Source organism: Manacus vitellinus, unplaced genomic scaffold (genome assembly GCF_001715985.3).
Source record: "Manacus vitellinus isolate BGI_N305 unplaced genomic scaffold, ASM171598v3 scaffold_9_pilon, whole genome shotgun sequence".
NCBI classification, from domain to species: domain Eukaryota; kingdom Metazoa; phylum Chordata; class Aves; order Passeriformes; family Pipridae; genus Manacus; species Manacus vitellinus.
Window position 1 is genome coordinate 19,488,157 of NW_021940917.1, and position 18,391 is coordinate 19,506,547.

The following is an 18,391-nucleotide window of genomic DNA, read 5'->3' on the forward strand; positions in this document are numbered from 1 at the left end:
TTTTTTTTAAGTTTCTGCTTTCGTGGTGCTGCCAGAAACACAGGTACTGCCTGTGATAATGTAATGCATCTGTCTGATAGCTGTTCTGGTGGAGAAGAAAACAACCAAGGCCGTGTGAGGCATGGCATGCGTAGGTAATAGGGATGATTTTCTTAGCATCATTGTTTCAATTGGCACTGCAGCCTGTCTTAATAAAGTTTAGGCCAGTCTCACACCTTACAGACACTAAAAGGAGTGCTTATCATAATGTAGCAGTAATATTTTTCTCTTATATTAGGGCTTGTTGGCGCAGGTCATCTACAGGTAAAATGAAGTCAGTGTTTTCAAACTGCTATAGTTAAACGTGTGAAATTCATTTAGCAAAGGTCCTCAGCAGCAGTGTCAATTCCAGTATAATTGTAAAAGTACAAACCACCTGCAAGTTTTCAAAAGTATTGATTGGATTATTCAAAACAGAGGTGTTAGGGGGTTTTTTAGCTTAATTTCAGACATCACAACTGATTTTGTTTTAAATACTTGAGGCAGAGCACACACAATAATTTCTGTTAGGAATGTCATTGTGTAATAATGGGGGGGGGAAGAATAACTTGTCATGACAAAGGGGTTTGCTGGATTGGAAGACATTTCATTTCTGTGCCTTCTTTCTGAGCTTTCTGCTTGTCTCATGCATATTCCACATGAGGAAAAAATGACCTTCAAATAAGGCTGTCTGTAAGCCTCCCTCCTATGAATTCGTTCAGAAGTGAAGGTCTGGCATCCCTTTAAAGCAACTTTTTCTTCTATTACTAATACTCATAATGATACCTGATCATAATTTTAAAGAGGATTAAAAGGATTCTTAGGTAGATATGTGTTCAATCTTATTTGAGATCCCTCTGATTAATTTGAAAGTCCTTGTTAGTCAGGACTGACCCAAATGTTTTTGTAAAGCAACTGGCAGAGCTGACAAAACTAACATATTGGTTTTAATAATCCAGGATTAGGAGATCTTATTTCATATCCAAGTGTCATTTCAGCTTCTTCTTTCATCAGTTCTTTTCCCAGACAGGACTTAAAAGCATTGGTGAATGATAAATAATGCAACAGTACCAGGAACTTGTTAAGTTCCACTATTAATATGCTATCTTTTTTTCCTAAAATGAAAACATTAGTGTTAGGGATATAATTTGTGAAGTTGCTGGAAAAAAGTAATAAACTTGCTGAGTGGCTAAACTTGTTAAACAGTTAAGCTTGACAATCATTTCCAGGCACATGAACAATAAGGAAAGCCTCAGGAGTAGTCAGTATGGATTCATCGTGACATCTTGACCAACCTGGTAAACTTGTGTGATGAAATGGTCCGGCAAAGCCGGGGGAGAGCAGTCATTATTGTTTGCCTAGGCCTCAGTAAGGCTTTTGACTCCACTAATACCTCCCTAGAGAAGCAGTTGATGCATGGGGTGGATGTGCAGGCAGTGCAGTGAATGGCTTGTCCCAGAGCGTGGTGATGCATGGCACAAAGTCTAGTGAAGGGCCAGTAATTAGAGGTGTGTCCTAGGGGTCAGTCCTGGGCCTGAGCCTTTCCAGCATCTTGGTTAGTGACCTGTGCAATGGGGCACAGTGTCCCACCAGCAAGGTGACACCTTGGAACTGAATAACCAGTAACCAAGTAACACCAAGGAGCTGAGGAACCAGAGGGTTGTGCTGCTGCGTGGATGAACTGCAGAAATGTGCTGAGAAAAACCTCATGAAGTTCAAGAAGGGGAAGTGCAAAGTCCTGCACCTGGGGAGGAACAATCACAGGCCCTGGTACATGGTGGGAAGCACCCAGCTGGAGACGAGTTTTCAGAAAAGGCCTTGGGAGTTTCCTGGACGCTGAATTGGATGTAAACCAGCACTGTGTCCTTGAAGCAAGGAAAACTGAGTGCCCTGGGCTGCATTAGGACGAGTGTTACCAGCAGGCTGAGGAAGGTGATCCTGCCCCTCCATTCAGCACAAGTGAGGCTGCTGCTGGTGTACTGTGCCCAGCTCTGGGCTCCCCAGTGCAGGAGGAAGTTGGTGCTGCTGGAAAGAGTCCAATGAAGGGCTAAAAAGATGAAAACGTGAAGGCAGTGTGAAAAGAAGACCAGAACCCGGCTCAATCCAGTTGTGCCCAGTGACAGGTCTAGAGGCAGTGGGCACAAACTGAAACATGGGATGTTCTTTGTGAGCATCAGGAAGCCTTTTTTACTCTGAGGGTGATGGGGCACTGGCAGAGGTTACCCAGAGAGCTGCTGCAGTCTCCGTCCTTGGACATCTTCCAAAGCCATCTGGACACAATCCTGGGCAATGGGCCCTAGGTGGCCCTGCTTGATCAGAGATGTTAAACCAGATGACCTCCCTAGGTCCACCCTCAGCCACACTGTATGGTACTGTGTGAAACAGGGCTCTTCAGCATTTTCTTCACAATACTGTTGCACACAAAGGCTGTGTCAGTTACACTACAAAGAAGGGAACAAACTGTTCTGTAACTAGTGTAGAGGGAACAAAAATGCTTGAACTTTAGCAAGGCAGCTTTGTGCTGGACCTTAGGAAACATTTCCTAGCAGTACCTAATTTAATTGTCTAGAACATTTTAGAAAAAAATACATCCTGCAGGAATATTTTAGGTACAACTGATCCTGTCTGTGATCAGTTGTTTCTTTGGGGCCTGCTTTCTGTGGTTGTGTCAGTTATGCTTTCCCATTGTAACATTTGCTGATATTGACTGTAGAACAAAAGTAATTTTTTTTTCTCTCCAATGCTCTAGAATGATGTTTTAATTGTAATTGTAATACATTTTCCTGTTTAAAAAAGTTAGTTTCTGAAATTGGGATTGTTAGGTGGTGAATCGACATCCTGACTGAAGATTCTGAACCAGGTCAGGAGTGAATGAAACCACAAATATCTATATTTATTAAAGAGAAAAGCTGCTGACAAGCTCCTACCATACAATCATCCCTCAGCATGTCGAAGGCATGTATCAAAGCATATTTCAAAGTTTGCCACAGAGCAGACTGGAAAGGATTCTGCACAGCCTTAGGGGCATAGGTTTGTTAGAAGAAACGTGAGACAGCTGCTCAACTGGAATATAAACTCCTGCTTAGAGCCCTGATTAGGGCAGTTTTAGTCTGATTAGGGCAGTTGCTGTGATTCAGTTGCTGCTGAAACACAAGATAAAGTGGCAAAACCCAAGATAAAATGGCAAAACACAAGGAGAATATTGTTGAGCTTCTGTCCCTGTCTCCTGGTGCTGTTAACAGGCAGGTATAATTTTGAGCATCAATATTCTGCACTCCGTTAGAGAACAGCATGGCTGTAGTCAGCATAGAGGCTCTTTAGGACTAAAGATGGCCTATGGACATTACTGGGGGGGATGATCTCGTGTACCTAGACAGAAGCAGACTTAAATCCTCTGTATAATCTGTTACTTGTGACCAAGGCCATCCACAGAGGTATGTGGGCCATGATAAATAAAAATCTGTTACAATGAAGGGCCCGTGTGCACCTTACTGTTGCATATACAGAGTTCAGGATGTAGGTTGTGGTAGATGAAAATATTTTCTGTGCTTTTTGTCAGAAGGGGAAGATGCAAGTTTTCCCATCTGTGTTGTACATAGCAGTCTCTGACTGACATTTTCTGCAGATTTTTCTGGTTAGTTCTATTAGACATTTGGGAAAAAAAAAAAAAAGTTATATGTACTTTTACCGTGCTTCAGTTTTCAAACATGTCCTTGTAAAACACTAACGTCAGATGCTTGAATGTATTTTTCTGAATAGAACAGCAAGATCAGAGTCAAGGAACCTTTTGTACTGTCTTCATGAGTCATAGTCATATATACAGTTAATAACTAGTGAATAATCTGAGCATGAATCACATTCGTAGCATATATTGATGAACCACTATCTATGTTTTTATATTTTCAATGTTTCTTAAACAAGGCTTAAACAAGCAAGGCCTAAACAGTCATACTCTTCATCAGTTTTGATCCTTAATTTTGAACCTATTGGCTGGTTTGGTCAAACTTAACAGAAATGTTGATAAATTATTGTAGATTTCATGATAACAGGTTGGATGGATAGAGCAGAAGGACTCTGATGGAGGATGATGTTACAGTTAAACTTATGCCTTACTAGGCAGAGAATGTACATGGGAAAAAAAGCTTTGCATAAATGCTTCAGTGGTAAATATCCTTCAGCCTTTGGTGCATATGCCTTCTGAGGCAGCAAAGCCACAAACACATTGCGTCAGTAGAAAATCGGTCTCGCTTTGTTCTTATTTCAGTGAGATTACTTTCTGTTTGCTGATTTGATTTGCTGGTTTTGTGTGGTCTTTACCTAGTATTCCACAACACTAGTAGCCCTCAAAGCCCCCTCAGGCTACTTGTATGTGTAATATTAACATTATTCGTCTCTGCAGGCTTGATCTTCAGAATTAGTTTGCCTCAATTTAGATACTTAAATTTGAATTTACTGCTTTACTTCATTTGAAAGACTTTATAATAAGCATTGAGTTATTCGTGTGCTAATTAACATCCCCTCAGTAAATGCAGAAGATGGATTATTTTTGTCTTGTTTTTCAGTTCACACAAAAATGTGAACCAGGTCCTGGAGAGACTAAAGAATGACGCTATGTTTTGATGGTTTAGCTGTCTGAGAATAATCCAATGTAAGTGTTGAAAATAATCTAGCTGAATTGCTGAGGATTTTCCTCTGAGAGAAGATAAACTTGAAAAATAGACCCAATTATGATACATGCTCTTACCAGTACCCATGCTGGTTCAAGAACAGCATTTTAAAAGGTGTTCTTGAATAAATTCTTGAATAAATTATTCCCAAGTCATAGCTTGCAGGATGAGTTTAGAAGTGCAGACTGTGTGCAATTCATTCAGATCCTTGCAGAGCTTGGAGGCTAGTGTTGATCTGTGTAATTTCATTGAGATTTAATTGTCTTACTCTGTTTCTAGGGATCTTCTTGTGGAAGTAATCATCAGAACCTAGTCAAAAGACTACAGCTCAGATCTGAAAAGTGACACTGATGAGCCTGGGGGTGACTCGCCAGTGTTGGGGGTGAAATAATAGCTCAGCTGAAGTGCATCTGCACCAGTGCACACAGCATGAGTAACAGACAGGAGGAGCTGGAAGCCACTGTCAACGGGAAAGCTGTGACATAGTTGTCATCATGGAAACATGGTGAGATGACTCTCATGACTGGAGAGCTGCAGTGGATGGTTACAAACTCTTCAGAAGGGCCAGGTGAGGAAGGAGAGGGGGTGGGATGGCTCTGTACACTGGATGGTGTTCTGACTGTGCAGAGCTCCAGGGCAGTGGTGATGAGGCTGAGTGCCTGTGGGTGAGGACTGGGGGGAAGATAACGAGGCAGACATCCTGGTGGGAGACCATCCATCTGCTGTAGAGCTCCCAGCCAGGATGAAGAGGCAGATGAAGTATTTTATAAGTGTCTGGCTGACGTTTCATGATTACCAGCCCTTGTTCTTGTGGGAGACTTTAACCTGCCAGACGTCTGCTGGAAACTCAGCACAGTGGACCAGAGGCAGTCGAGTGAGTCCACGGAGCGTGTGGAAGATAACTTCCTGACACAGCTGGTAAGTGAGCCTGCAAGAGGGGCTGCCCTGCTAGACTTGCTGTTTAAGAACAGAGAAGGGCTGGTGGGAGATGTGGTGGTCTTGGGCACAGTGACCACGAAATGATATTTTCAATTCTTGGTGAAGTAAGGAAGGGAGTCAATAAAACCTGTACCTTGGGCTTCCAGAGGGTGGACTTCAGCCTGTTCAGGACACTAGTTCAGAGAGTACCTTGGCAAACAGTCCTTAATAACAAAGGGGTCCAGGAAGGCTGGACACACTTTAAGAAGGAAATCTTAAAGGTGCAGGATCAGGCCATCCATATTTGCCTAAAGACAAGCTGGCAGGGAAGACTACTGGCCTGACTGAAGAGGGAGCTTGCACTGGAACTCATGGAATAAAAGAGATTTTATGACCTTTGGAAGAAGGGGGAGACAACTCAGCAAAAGTACAAGGATGTTGTTAGGTCTGTCAGCCTGACCTTGGTGCCTGGGAAAGTTGTGGAACAGATCATCTTGAGTGCAGTCACACGGCACATACAGGACAACTGGGGATCAGGCCCAGCCAGTGTGGGTTTAGGAAAGGAAGGTCCTGGTTGACCAACCTGATCTCTTTTTATGACCAGGTGACCTGCTTAGTGGATGAGGGAAAGAGGATGTTGTCTACCCGGACTTTGATCAAAGAGGATGTTTTCTACCTTTACTTTTATCAAAGTAAAGTCTTTGGTACTGTCTCCCACATCATTTTCCTGCACTTGTGTCACAACAACCCCAGACTGCACAGCATCTTGGGGAAGCGTGGTAGGAAAGCAGCTGGAAGAGGACCTGGGGGTGCTGGTGAACAGCCAGCTGACCTGAGCCAGCAGTGTGCTCAGGTGGCCATGAAGGCCAATGGATCCTGGCTTGTGTCAGCAATAGTGTGGCCAGCAGGGCCAGGGCAGTGATTGTCCCCTGCACTTGGCACTGATGAGGCCACCCCTGGCATGCTGTGTCCAGCTCTGGGCCCCTCAGTTCAGGAAGGACATGGAGGGGCTGGAGCAGGTCCAGAGAAGGGTAATGGAGCTGGTGAAGGGTCTGGAGAATAAGTCCTGTGAGGAGCAGCTGAGGGAGCTGAGGTTGTTTAGCTTGAAGAAAAGGAGGCTCAGGGAGACCTTTATTGCTCTCTACAACCACCTGAAAGGAGGCTGTGGCCAGGTGGGGTGTTGGCCTTTTCTCCCAGGCAGATAGTGACAGGACAAGAGGAAATGGCCTCAAGCTGAGCCAGGGGATATTCAAACTGGACATCAGGAACAATTTCCTTACTGAAAGGATTGTCAAGCGTTGGAATGGACTGCTCAGGGAGGTGGTGGAGTCACCAGTCCTGGAGGTGTTTGAGAAATGATTGGACATGGCACTTAGTGCTGTGGTTTAGTTAACAAGGTCAGCTTCAGTGGAAGGTTGGGCTTGATGGTCTTGGAGGTCTTTTCCAGCCTTGATGAATGGAAAATGACTCTATTGCCATGTTAAACAAAATCAATAATGCTGAATTTAGCAGATGATTTCCATAGCAACCAATGCTCATATAACAAATTCAGAATGATACTGGATAATGACTGGAGAATCAAGCAGAAGATGCTGTCAAATGAGGCACAGCTCTCCTCAGATTTTTCCTGTAGGCTGTGCAATATGACGCTGTCTTAAAGTGGATCAAGGACAAAAAACCCTGTAGCTCAATCTCTGAGTTCTTCATTTACTGGATATTTTTGACACAATGTTTAAATAGTTTGAGTAAAGGCTCTATTTAAACTTTAAAATGTCAGTGCTAGACCTGAGAAAAGATCCTTTTATCCAAACTTATCCCTGTGGCTTCTCTAATGGATACCTTCCAGAATTAAATTGTGTAAGAATCAGAAAAGCATGTGATGACATGTTCCCATCTTAGTCTTGATTCTGGGCCTACTGATGAGGGATTTCTTTACAAATAATAGGCCATGTGAATTTCTGTTTCATGAATCTTCAGGTCATCTTTGGGCCAAACATTTTTTCTCCACTGTGTGAGGGTTAGCAGCGGGTCTGTCAGCTCTCTGGGAGAAGATATTGACTGGGGAAACTTCGAGTATATCCTCGAGATAAGAAAACTATGTATGCAGCCCTAACGAAAGAAAAGACAGGCTGTGGAGTGCTTAGATTCAGTCCTGTGGGAACCCCAATATAGCCTTGAGCCTTGCCAAATACATCAGCAGTAAATAATAGCAAATTGAAACACTGTTGCTTGCTTACCTAAGAATAAGTTGCTGCTTGCTACTAATAAGGGATATAAAAAGGCACATGGGAAAAACAAAGAGAGACATGTATTTTGCTCTGAACTTGACCGTTAGTGTATTTTTTACTGACTGCCACAACAACACCACTGTATCTTGTTACAAGGAGTTCTGTGGCTAAACAAGTTCCCTTATGAGAAGCAACATCTTTTGTTTATGTTAAATCCTCCACGTGCTGGGTTTTGTGTTGAAAGAGCCTTTGTATATTTATTCATTGTCCCTGATGTTTGTAGTTTCCAGAGGTAGGATTTATATACTACAGGTTTATAGGCTAAGATTTTGATTTTGAGTCCAATGAATTGAAATTTTCCCCTCCTCTTACATGAACATTCCTCGTTAACTTCTGTGAAGTAACTCAAACGTTTAAGATGTATCACAAATTTTGAACATACACAGGAGTGAAAGAAAATGTATGTGAGCTGAAAATACATCTGTTTGAGAGTATTAAAAAGGTTGCTCAAAGTGTTGTTTAATTAAAGTAGTAGAAGACGACTGAAATCAAATGAAATCAAACAGAATCCAAATAAGCCACATACACAGAAATATTTTTTCTTAAGGTTATTTTGACAATTTAAGGTTTAAAATAGCCACTGGAGGGCTCACTGATCTCATGTTAAATGACAAGCTTGTCTTTGAAAGTCAGTACTTCTGGGTTTTGGTTAAGGCAGTATTAATTGCTGTGCTCCCCATTTGAAGAAGACTGGATGATAACAGAATTTTTTAAGGTAATGGGCAGAGAACAATTACATTTTTGTGTCAAAGAATAACAGTTTTGTGACTATTACCCATGTCACAGTGTGGGAACATTTACAAATGTTTGGAAGGTAGGCAGATCTAAATGTTATAAAATAAGCATAAAGGACCAGAGTTCCCACCCCCTTACAATAAAAAATGTAAAAAACCCTTCCTGTCAGACAGAAGGGTTTCCCCATTTTGAGGAGCCACCTACACAGGGCAGATTTTCCCTTCCCTCCTCTGTTTTGTGTGTGACACCAAAGCTTCAGTGACGAGTCAGGCCCAGGGCTGTGGTCTTTCTGGATCACTGGTAGAACTGGGATGAAATGCAACACGTGATTGATGTGGGTTTCTCCTGGCATTTTGAATCAAGTCTTTATTTCATTGGAGTTAAACAGAACTTAGTTTTCAGAAACTTTGGGAACAGTGAATTCTGCTTACATATTCCAATATTTTTGTATTTTCCCCAGGCTGAATTTTTCCTTTGCCCTTTTGTTTTTTAGGGATCTTTCTTGGATGTGTCGATTATTGTCCTACTCCTGATTCAGTGAATGCATCTAGATGGTTTATATTTAGTATGAACATATTCCTTAAGTTCACAGGAGTATTTACCACTCTTCTGTGGTATAAACATGTGCTGAACAAAATACACAGCTCCTGAAGTGATTTTACCAGTCAAATATATCCAGATATTTTGCCAAAATATCATTCTTTGTGTTCCTGTAAGAATGTGTTATCCCAGAACTTCACTAGTCTGTTGCTTTACTTTATGGAAACTCCCTTGATTTGTTTTTGTCCAGTGCTCATTTTCAGCTCTGCCTGTTTCAAAATATTTCCCTTGCACTGAATAGCTATTTGAATTCTTTCCCATGATTTTGAATCCTGCATTTTGCAAGCTAATTTTTTTTAAATTCCCTCTGTATATGTCTCAACTTTGAGTGTTTGTGGTGACTTCCTTAGTCTTTATTTTAGATACTAGAAAATCATCTGTTGCAAGAGATACACAGAACTTTGAATCTTGACAGACAACTTCATTCACAATTAAGTATAAATATTTTTATTTTCTTAGTGTTCAACCCATCTTTCTAATTATCAGCTTTTTCATCATTCATGTAAAGACAAATATCCGCCACTTAAACTGTTCCATTATACTTTATCATGCAGTATCTGTACAGAAAATAATTTAATAGGTATAACATAGATGGGAAGAGGATTCTACCTGGAAATGCATTTTGTTGGAGTCTTTCTTACTGCTCAGACTAAAAGCACTCATCAAATCTATTTCATTTAGGACATTTGTTCATGGGGCCATCTTGCTAATCTGGTACAAAAAGAGCCTTCTTCAGGTAACTTTGCTACTAAATATTGGAAATGTGCTCACATTGAGATGTTGTCCTGTTTTGCCAGCAGTATCCCTTTATCTAAAGAAAAGGGATTGCCTCTGCCCTACACTTTTCCAGTTAGAAGATCATAGAGAATGTGCCTTTTAGTAGTTTTCCTGAGAATATCCTTGACTGAAGTCTGCCTTGGTCATACTTGAATCTTTCATCATTACATGCATGTATTTACAGGCTTACCTTAAAAAAAGAGAAAAAAGTAGTTCAGCAAATTCACAGAAGAGAAACACTGGCAAACTGATTCATCTTGTTTTACAGGTATTAAAACTTAATGCCTTTTCTTTTTTTTAGCAGAATATCAGCAGTGTTGTCATGGATACTGAATCAGGTCCTGTTTTGCCATCTTGCAGATGTGCTAAAAATGGGTTTTTTCCTTCCCACCTGTTAACCATTCATATGGACTTGATTGGAGGGTCCACTGAAGTCAGTGAAAAGTCTTTAGTCATCTCAGCAGATTTTGGACTAGGATGTAAGTGAACAATAGAATGTCAGCAAATATTCTGTTTCATAAGAGTTTTCAGGTATTTTGTACATCTTATTCCACTGTTGAAAATCAGATGCATGCTGTGAGCTTGCTCTCATTCTGGAGCACACCAAGCTGCAAGCCTGTGCTGGCTTAGCCTGGTAGTGCAGCTCCTGCATCTTGGTATTCCTCCCATGGTAATACCTCATCACTGTAGGAGAGACATGCAGGCTCAAAATATTAGGCCTTGGGGCTTTTAAAACAATTTTTTTAAACTTTTATTTTGGGGCATAACCTTTTAGTCTGAGGTTCAGATCGTGGACTGACTGCAGGTTTGGAAATCATTCTCTTGTACTGTTGTATTTGGTGATGCTTTCGTAGAATCAGCCAGGTTGGGAAGGACCTCTGAGATCATCAAGTCCAACCCTTGAACCACTACCACCACAGTTACCAGCCCATGGCACTGATGCCACATCCAGTCTCATCTTAAAAACCTCCAGGGATGGAGAATCCACCACTTCCCTGGGCAGCCCATTCCAATGGCTGAATACCCTTTCTGTAAAGAATGTCTTCCTAATATCCAACCTAAACCTCCCCTGGCACAGCTTAAGACCCAGCCCTCTTGTCCTACTGCTGCTTCCTGGGAAAAGAGACCAACCCCCCCCTGGCTCCCCCCTCCTGTCAGGGAGTTGCAGAGAGTGAGGAGGTCTCCCCTGAGCCTCCTCTTCTCCAGGCTGAGCCCCCCCAGCTCCCTCAGCCTCTCCTCACAGCACTTGTGCTCCAGTCCCTTCCCCAGCCTCGTTGCTCTCCTCTGGACCTGCTCCAGCCCCTCCATGTCCTTCCTGAGCTGAGGGCCCAGAACTGGACACAGCACTCCAGGGGTGGCCTCACCAGTGCTGAGTCCAGGGCAAGAATCACTTCCTTGGCCCTGTTGGCCACCCTGTTCCTGATCCAGGCCAGGATCCATTGGCCCTCTTGTCCCCCTGGGCACACTCTGGCTCCTGTTCAGCTCCCTGTCCATCCCCACTCCCAGCTCCCTTCCTGCCTGGCTGCTCTCCAGCCACTCTGTCCCAGCCCGTGGGGCTGCCGGGGGTTGTTGTGGCCAAAGGGCAGGACCCGGCCCTTGGCCTGGTTGAACCTCATCCCCTTGGAATCAGCCCATGGATCCAGCCTGTCCAGGTCCCTCTGCAGAGCCCTCCTGCCTTCCAGCTGATCCACACTCCCCCCCAGCTTGGTGTCATCTGCAAATTTGCTGATGGTGGACTCAATCCCCTCATCTAAATCATCAGTAAAGACATTAAACAGAACTGGGCCCAACACTGATCCCTGGGGACACCACTGGTGACCAGATCCCAACTGGATGCAGCTCCATCCCCACCACTCTCTGGGCCCGGCCCTCCAGCCAGTTCCTAACCCAGCACAGAGTGTTCCTGTCCAAGCCTGGCTGCAGCTTTTCCAGGAGAATGCTGTGGGAGACGGTGCCAAGGGCTTTGCCAAAGTCCAGACAGACACATCCACAGCCTTCCCTCATCCACCAGGCAGGTCACCTGGTCATAAAAGGAGATCAGATTGGTCAGACAGGACCTGCCCCTCCTAAACCCGTGCTGCTGGGTCTGATCCCTTTCATCTCGGTCCGTGAGTCGTGGGACCGTGCCCCCCCTTGGGGTGGACTTGGCTGCGGCAGCTGAGTCAGAGCGGCTGGCCAGGATTCTCCTCTCTGCTCAGTGTATTATCCCTTCCTGCCAGTGGCAGTGGTGAGAAGAGGCTCCCAGGCAGCACCACAGGGAGGATATGCCAGGATCAACCCCAGACTGCAGGGAGCCTGAGCTGCAGTCCCCTCTGTGTCACAGGCATGACTGTGCCTGGCCCAGGATCCTACACCTGCTGTCTGTGCCATCACACTGGACTCCCAGCACTGCTTCCCTTAGGTAGCTCTTGGTCCTGGCTTTTCCCTGACACTTAAATTTTTCGGCTGTATCTTAGAATTGTCAGTTCTGTAATACCTCCTTTTTTTGTCTTTTTTTCAGTTTCCCTTCTCCCCCAAACCGTTTTTTCCAACTCACCCTCCCTTCTGTGATGGTGGAATTGCCTGCCTTTCTGGCACAGCAATGTTACTCTTGACTCACTGGTCCCACTCATCCTACCTGCTGTACAGCACAGAGCTGAAGCCTGCATGACTGTCTCTGACTTCAGCCTCAAACCAGAGGTTATACAATGCACTGCATCTCAAAATACTGCTGGTAGTTCAGACTTTATGAATTCTCTCATTTTTTTTTTGAAGAAAAAATCCCTATACTTACTGCTGGCCATGCTGATTTTAATCTTAGATGAAACATTAAAGGCTGTGGGAGATGATAGCCTGATTCTTTGAGAAGGCAGAAAAAAATACTGTGAATTTGTCTCTTGCCATGCCTTCTGGAATGAGGTGTTTGGTAACATAACCACCTCAGTGCAAGTTTTTGGCAGGCAGAGGGTGGGGACGTGTAAACTTGGTTGGCATTTTTAACTGAATCTGCACTGTGGAACTTCACGTACATCAATACCCGTGGGACATGCCTGCCAGGATGCATGGCTCTCCGTTCCTTTACAGCATACTAACGCCTAAAAATCTATCTGACACAGTTCTACTCTTTTTAAACCATCTTTAGTTGTTAAATAAGACAATCTGACTGCATCACTAAAACAGAGGCTTTATTCTTCTGTCTTCGTCGTCCCCGGATAATGGTGGAAAAGGCTTGCAGTGTTTACATTAAGACATTTTTTTCACAACTAGCACAATGATTTCTAGGTTACAGGAAAAGAGGCATGCAGGGATCTATTTTATACACTGTTACACACATCTTTTCAATTTACACACTCTATTCAAACTGTTTGACAACACACAACTATTGCTAAATATATACCGGTATGTATCTCATAAGTGGTGTTAACTTAAACTGTCTCTTCTTTCTTATTTTTAACTTTGGTTGTAGGTGCTCATCACAGGTAGCAGCTTCTTTTCTCCCTTACACAGACTGTCCAAGATCGCTTGGTAGATTCCAGCGTTATCTCAGAGGCCTCTGGCTGAGTTGCTGTTTCAGGGCCTCTAGCCTGAACACCTGTTTGGTTTCCCACAACAGCACAGACCAAGGACTGGCCAAAACATACCACAGATTTATTTCCTGTTGAAACTGCAGTGGGTGTTGGAAATGGATTGCAGCCACATTTTTACAGAATCTGCAACATACAGTTGGCATAGTCATGCAAACCTGGTCAGAGCTTCCCCTTTCATGCTCCTCAGCTTAAACAGATTACCTTATAAATTGGTATGTTAAGGCCATTACTAAGTCTTTGGTATATATACCTTTCCAATAGAATATAACTTTACTATCAAACTCTGCAGCTGTCTTCAGAAGGAACTGGGTTAGATGTTGTCACTGCTCTTGGTTTGCAACTGCAGTATGGTAAGGCTGTAAATCTGGAACAGTACTTCTTAAAAAAAGCCATAAAATGCATACAACTTGGAGAATGCACATTGGGTTTGGACTTAGAAGTCTGTTTTGGGAAGATACCAGAAATAAGGGTGTGTTTCAGGACACATCTGAATTGTTGCCTGAGATTAAGTCACTTCATTTTTTTGGTTCAGGGTTTCACAAACTGCTTCCAGAATTTATTCTGCTTTGCATACGCAGTGTTATACTTGGAGTTTGGGTCTTGACAGATAGGAAACATTTCATTTCATGTGAGAGGAAATGGATTTCAGAGACCTTGTGTTGTCAAGTCTACCATTTTGTACATATCCATAATGCAAAACAAATCTGAAGTGAGTCCCCATTGGAAAAATAAAGGTGACACTAGTCTGTTATTACTATTATATATTATTATTATATGTGGGATGGGGTTGCAGTTGAAAGAAAATGAAATAATAAAGCATGAATTCAGGCTTGTTGTCCAGCCTGAACCCATGAGAAGGAGTTCTTTCTCCCTGGGGTCCAGTTGGCAGAAATGTGCAAGCACGGTGTGGATTTAGGTGCGTGCTTTTTATTCTGAGATGAAAGGTTGCATATGGGATTAATGCTCTGGCTTGATCATGCTGTTTTCTCCTGTTGATATCAGCCACTAATCTGTACAGCGAAGATAGGATTAATTTAATTTTTAAGGTCACAAGAGGAGTCTAAACAATGTAGCTGGTCTAGGTCTTTGGTGACAGAGATGGGTTTTCATAAAGACAAAACCAGTATGTGCTTTTGAATTTTCAGGCAGATAAACTTGTCCCTCAGAATTAATCCTTATGCATATCACTTGTCTTTTAATGGCATTGATCATTGACGTCAGTAGTTCAATGCTAAGCAGTGAAGTTTAGATTTTAGAAATGCCAGTTCACACTTTGAGAGCACTTGAACTCTATTTTAAACAGCAAAATGTTTTGCATCTGTGAAATACCCAATTGTCATTTGTCATGGACACTTTTTCCACTCTCTCTGTATGATAATTTCTTAATGTAAAATATATATATAATTAACAAATCTATGAAATCTCCTAATATAGTATGTCTGGATACTATCACTATGTCTCTGGAGTGTTCTTCTGACATTATTGTGCATTTTTTTATGTCTTAGTTATGCCTGAGGGGTATGACAACTTTCTTCAATATGCCTTACAGCATAGCAAGCGTTACCATGGTACCTTTTAACATTTTTTCAATCAGCATATGGAGAAACAAGGGGGAAAAAAAAAGATTTGAGTGAAGAATTTTGGAATGGAATAATGCTAAAATAAACTTGTTATAAAAAATGCTCCATATGATTGATGATAAATTAAAGGAAACAGTCCTGTAATGTATCATCTGTTAGTTAAACATGTGCTCTCATTTATCTACTCAGTATATAACCAAAGCCAATTACTGTAAATTAGCAACAACTAATGACAGCCTTTAATTAACTTGAAGCTGTATCCCCTTATTTAAGCCCTCAACCTAATATCTGGAAGAGTGGAAAAAAATTAAACTTCAGGGTGTTCAATAATGTACTTTTTCAAAAGGTACAATTAAATCAGAGCCATTGGACTGAACGTGGGAATTGGGAATGTGGTGATTCCATAGAGCTGGTTTGTCAATGCAGTCAGCTCCTTTCTGGAGATGCAGTAGGATGTGAGAGGGAAAAAGTCTTCCTGAAGGATATTAAGTGGTTGTAAGGCTCCTCACCATTCAGTTGAATACTGGTAGAGATGCTTAAACAAATCCATAGTTTACCCAAATTTTCCAAAGCATGAACTTCTCATCACTACCCTGTTTCAGAGTACCTTACGAAGTGTGAGTTTTGTGATGCTTCCAAGAGATATGCTAGGTAATGAGGCTTTAAATATGTTTAAATATGCTACTTTTTTAAATATAGTCAGTCATATGATTGAGCTTTTATAAATACAACATGTTCCTTGAAGACATATGGTTTTATCAGCATGGAATGCTTTTTATGTTCAAGTTTCAACTTGTGACAGGATAAGGATGTGTTTTGCTCCAACTGTTGCCCAAAATGAAATTTTTTTAGAGAGTATATAAATTGCTTTATGGATTGTACAACCCAGCAACCAAGTGCTGAACTTACTCTACTCTGGCAATTAAAAACACAAGTGAAGAAGTTAGACAGTAAGAACATCAAGTTATTTTTGCCCTTGTATTTGCTTTACTTTTAAGGTGACTAAAATAAAGATAAAAGGGAAAATTGTGAAGCTTAGTCTAAAATCAACAGTTCTTCAACATGCTTTTTGGTGAAGCCAAAGTTCTTCCTGCTGCATGAAGCAGATTAAAAGGTAGAATCTGGGTATTTTGCAAATGTAAATGCATAAGTGAACCTCAGATTTTAAAGTGGAAAAATGTTTGCTTGAACCTTACTTTCCTTGGTGAGTTGTCTTACATTAAACTGCTCTTGTGTTGGCTGTTAATACTGTATGTCTTCTGTGAATGAACAGAGAGTTTCAGTATTCAGGGTGACATCTTTGGAAGCATTAAATGCATATGCAAGCACTTTAAAATGGCAGAATGTAATTAGAGCTGTGAGTTTGACAGTAATTCCTACAAAATTACAATATTTTTCACTGTGCAGAAGGCAAAACTAAATGAAATGGATGTTGTTAGCATCTGGTAAGCATGAGCATAGTTTCTTTGAGACGGTTGAGTGTCATATTTATGGCACTCTGAGTGAGATCTGCGGCTGTGACTGATTGTGCCTTACCACTCAGTTGTTGCCTCTCAATCTGCCCCATTTCTAATTGGACATTAGAGAGGGTGCCTCTTTCTGCAGCTTGAAAATATGAGTGGGGAGGAGGTCAAGTTCCCTTTAGTCATTCAATCAGGAGTGCTCCAGTGCAATCATACGTGCAAGACCTATTAGTTGGGAAAGCAGCAGTCTAGTGCTTTCCCAGTGCAAATAATTGCCAGGAACAGAATAGGCTTCTTGAATTAAATTCTCCTCCCCCATTTAAAATCAGGAATAATGCCAGTTTAATTCTGTTCCTGCAGATACTCTGTCTTCTTACTCCTGTTACACCCAGTACTGAGTGCTAACTGCTGGCTTTGCTGCCTGTAGGACACATTAGCACACACTTCCTAGTGCTGAAAGAAGATTCATGATTTGAGGTGGGTTATTTGCATAAATTCCTTTCATTCTTGGTTCTCCATGAATTTCTCTCAGTTGTGTGCTAAAGGTGTTGTGTACACAACATAAGGGTGAAAAAGAACATGTTCCTTTTTTAGCCTATAGGCCAAAACGTGCATTTACTCCCTCACTACTTTCCATACATCACAGGTATCCTTTCAGGGTGGTTTAGCTCTGTGAGAAGCCCTCAGTAATATGGGATTTTCTTTGACTGCAAAACTTCTGCTGTGGGTCATTTGGGGTTTTTTTAATGTGTTTTCATGCAGTGTATTCTATAATGGTGTTACGGTGCATGACATATGTCATGAAATATGAATAGTGAAGATGATCAGAATTAGAAGGAAGATAATGGTAGCAGGGTTCAGGTTTGGTTTTAAATTAATCTAGACATTCTGATTTACTGAATTTAAAACAAGCCTTCTGAAGCAAATGAGAAAAATTTCTATAATCTTGTATTTCCACATAATATTTCCACATAATTGTTAATGAATGGGCTTCACTGAACTTAACTGACTCCTTAAAAATATTATAAATGAGACAAGCATGTATTTGCTTGCTTCTGATCTTTGTCTTAGATATTTTACAAAGCAAATCCTATCCAAGTGCATAGTAAGCAATAAAAGATTTAATGAGAGAACTAAAATAGAATTCTGTTTTATACTTACATGGTGTATTTTTATTAACTAATTTATTCCAAAGGTCTGTTAGCTTCTCACAATGCAAAAAATAAAATAAAAACAATTCAAAGAAAATATAGTACCTCTTCTGAAGTGTTTATAGTGTAGTATCTGTGTGCATCACAATAAATCCCAGTAAACGCTGTGGGGCCCTGCACAGGTGAAAAGGTCTGCTGCAAGACTGGTTGTGGATTTGCCTCTCAGATTCTCATAGGATGTAATAAAGAAAGAGAATTCACATGACTTTCCCCGTCCCCTCCCCCCCCAAATGAGAGCTAGTATATGGCATATATGACAAATACTTTAATATGTGAAGTAAATACCTGGAGTCTATTAGGTGTGGACTTTACCTAGAACACTGAAACTGCTAATGAAAAAAGCTCTATAGCCAGGTTTTCTGAGTGCCTATGGTGGCATGTAGACCTGAAACTGTAGGAATATGTTTTCTTTTGTCTCAGGATATATGTTGTTTTGGTTTGTTGGGGTTTTTTTTATTTTTTCCAAAGCAAATCTTTTATTAAGTATGTATTGTAACTTAGCAATCAGAAGATAATTATGTCTAAAGATGTTTAAAATTCAAGCAGGTTTCAGTTTGTTGGCTTCCCC

At 41.6% G+C, this 18,391-nt stretch overlaps 2 protein-coding genes across 2 annotated transcripts in view; one reads left to right on the top strand and one right to left on the bottom strand.

The window, feature by feature from the left end:
• CKS2 (CDC28 protein kinase regulatory subunit 2) overlaps positions 1-2,288 on the bottom strand; it is a 5,576-nt gene extending 3,288 nt beyond the window's left edge. The window contains exon 1 of the mRNA XM_029965464.1: positions 2,242-2,288. Coding sequence (XP_029821324.1) covers positions 2,242-2,288 — 47 coding nt within the window. The remainder of the gene's footprint in view (positions 1-2,241) is intronic.
• A 2,907-nt stretch (positions 2,289-5,195) lies between these two features.
• Positions 5,196-8,294, top strand: LOC115308053. Its single transcript, XM_029965465.1, is given in 6 exon segments — positions 5,196-5,253; positions 5,485-5,603; positions 6,506-6,527; positions 6,530-6,587; positions 6,589-6,778; positions 6,780-8,294. Coding segments are annotated over 6 exon segments (660 nt in total). The 3' UTR covers positions 6,993-8,294.
• The last annotated feature ends 10,097 nt before the right edge of the window (positions 8,295-18,391 follow it).